At 39.6% G+C, this 2,799-nt stretch overlaps 1 protein-coding gene across 2 annotated transcripts; it reads left to right on the top strand.

The window, feature by feature from the left end:
* The first annotated feature begins 296 nt into the window (after positions 1 to 296).
* LOC121262321 (dehydrin Rab15-like) lies at positions 297 to 1,492 on the top strand. Of its 2 annotated transcripts, XM_041164757.1 has the most exons (4): positions 297 to 511; positions 644 to 817; positions 949 to 1,263; positions 1,298 to 1,492. In XM_041164757.1, the coding sequence occupies exons 1-3, from the start codon at positions 395 to 397 to the stop codon at positions 1,219 to 1,221; spliced, it is 564 nt and encodes a 187-aa protein (XP_041020691.1). In that variant the 5' UTR covers positions 297 to 394; the 3' UTR covers positions 1,222 to 1,263; positions 1,298 to 1,492. The 2 variants fall into 2 exon arrangements, with proteins under 2 accessions (XP_041020691.1, XP_041020690.1); XM_041164756.1 differs by having other exon boundaries at positions 949 to 1,492.
* Positions 1,493 to 2,799: the final 1,307 nt, after the last annotated feature.

The raw sequence follows: 2,799 nt of genomic DNA, 5'->3' as shown, positions 1-2,799 counted from the left end.
GACATAATAAACGTCTTAGGTTATATAATTATCAGACTAATTTATCAGTAGACGTGTTCGGTTTGAGTAGATCGACGTGTTCGGCGACGAAACTTCATCTCAAACCGAAACTTCATCTCAGTTTATTCTCAGTTTATGAGTAGACGTGTTCTGATATTTTTCAGCTTCTATAACTTCCACGTGGCCATGAGTAAAAACGTGGCACGTTTAGCAAATTGAAACGCGGCACGTGTAACAATTCTACCGATCTATATAAGTTAGCCCAGAGTAATCCAATGTATTCACTCTTAATCCATCCAAAGAACAGTCGCAGCTAGCAAGCTTACCTTTATACACTTCCGTTAAAATTCTCAGCCTTTGCTTGTGATTTTGTTTCCGCTTGTTAACCTTGAAAATGGCACATTTCCAAAACAAATACGGAGCAGCCCATAGCACAGATGCATACGGCAACGTGATTCCTACGGACGAATATGGCAACCAAGGTGGGCAGCAGCAGCGTCATGACCTTTCCGTAAGTACTCCTCTCAGTACTACATGATAAACATACTTTTCTTTCCTATCTTCTAAAACCTTATATATTGTTTTAACCTTTTGTTTTCCCATATATCAATGTTTTTCTGCGAATTAATTTAATGTAATACAGTCTGAGTACGATGGGCAAGGCGGGAGAAGGAACAAGGGGCTGAAGGAGAAGGTAATGGAGAACATACCTGGAGTTGGAAACAAGGACCATCGAAATGATACATCATCTGCCAATCCAATCCGACACAGTGGCACTACTCACCAAGGTGGGCTGCAGCAGCGTCATGACCTTTCCGTAAGTAATCCTCTTAGTTCTAATGATAAACATACTTTTCTTTCCTATCTTCTAGAACTTTATACATTGTTTTCGCCTTTTGTTTTACCATATATCTATGTTTTTCTGTGAATGTATTTATTGTAATACAGACCGAGTACGATGGGCAAGGCGGGAGAAGGAACAAGGGGCTGAAGGAGAAGATAACGGAGAACATACCTGGAGTTGGAAACAAGGACCATCGAAATGATACATCATCTACGACTCATACTACGACGCATACTACGACGGCCGGCGGTTACGGTACTGGGGAACAGGCGCAGCATCATCAGCAAGCAGAGAAGAAGGGTGTGATGCAAAAGATCAAAGAGAAGCTTCCTGGGCAACGTACTACTACTCATGATCAGCATAACCAGCACTACTAGTTGTCGCATTTCTAAACGTACCTACATGTTTAGGTGTGTGGGAAATGCTCCTTTGTAACTTAGGATTAGACTGTATCATAATTAAGGTCCAGATCCGGTTCGTAGGAGGTTTGCTTAATTACAGGCTAAAGCACGTCTTTAATATGAGATGCATTCGTACGTGCATGCATATGTTGGGGTACTGTGTGTTGTACTTGGTTTTTGGTTTTTGGTTAATATGTTATGTCGTGCATATATAAGCATATACTATCGGGCTTCAGCCAGCTTTCCTAATTTACATGAGTTATTCTATGATAATACCCTAATTAATTAATATGTCATGATCCTTTGTATTTGAAGTTTGAACTGGTGCACTTACGTGGGAGATCCTTCCTGATCGATCTGATCCGATCTGTTTTTCTGGGATATATAATCCTTAGAACGTTAGATGGGATCGAGTACTCGGTCGTGTCATGATTTTCTGAAATTATATATATGTACGTATATTTTTCTCATATATATGTATATGTTCATCTTAATGATAATCATGCATGATATTATTTAATATAGTTTGTATAAAACAAAGATTATAGTACTATTATAATTTTATAATAGTTTTCAAGTAAACAGTATAATCAAAGGAAAATTATGGACTTATTGTTGAACGGGTAAAAAGAACAGAAGACTTGCACGATAAACCTTCTTGAAGAATATCTTGTATTTCCTCACATATCATGAGTACAGTCACTGAATATTTGTAGACAATTTTCATAACAGAAGAAATACAAAGATCAAATCTACAGTAATTCATCATGGCCTATTGTTTCAATAGCCCCCCTCGCTCCAACTGGTATTGGAGAGATGGTAAGGCAGGAGCGTAGTAAATTGAACCGGTTGAAAGTGGTTTTGTGAGAATGTCAGCTACTTGTTCTTTGCCAGGAACAAAGGAGATTTTAAGGGTCTTCGCAGCTACACAATCTTTTACAAAATAAAAATCAAGTTCCACATGTTTAGTTCTAGCGTGTAGAACTGGGTTCACAGATAAGTATGTGGTTGCAAGATTATCACACCATAATGTTGTTGGATCAAGGTCTTCGCAGCTACACAATCTCGTACAAAATAAAAATCAAGTTCCACATGTTTAGTTCTAGCGTGTAGAATTGGGTTGTAAGGCCCTGCCTCTTCATCAAAGTGGCCCGGATCAGTGCGTGAAAATGGCCCAGCTATTTTCGTGTTTAGTGAGAATCCTGAACGACGTCGTTTTTGAGGTGAGTGTTTTCTCCTTCAACTTCTGTTTCTTTCCGCATTTCTCTGTTTCAGTTTCAGTTTCTCCCGCATCTCTCTCGCGCACATCTCTCTTTTCTTTTCGATTTCATCTTTATTTCCTGTTGTTGGCATTAGTTTGAGTTTCCGAATCCCATGCCCTAGACCTCCTCACGTGGATTTCTGTTGCTGCGTTGCTTCTGGTTTCCCGAGTGTTGCCGTCTGCTATACTCTGTTTTTCCTCCATTTCTGCATTTTGGTTTCCGTCTGCAACTCACGGGCATCAATTCGCATCCCCTCCATTTTCGATTGGTAAGGGTTTCTTTCTCATCCAAG

The sequence above is a fragment of the Juglans microcarpa x Juglans regia genome, chromosome 4S (assembly GCF_004785595.1).
Source record: "Juglans microcarpa x Juglans regia isolate MS1-56 chromosome 4S, Jm3101_v1.0, whole genome shotgun sequence".
NCBI lineage: Eukaryota > Viridiplantae > Streptophyta > Magnoliopsida > Fagales > Juglandaceae > Juglans > Juglans microcarpa x Juglans regia.
Note: the sequence above shows the minus strand (reverse complement) of the source record. Positions and strands in the feature narration are given on the sequence as shown.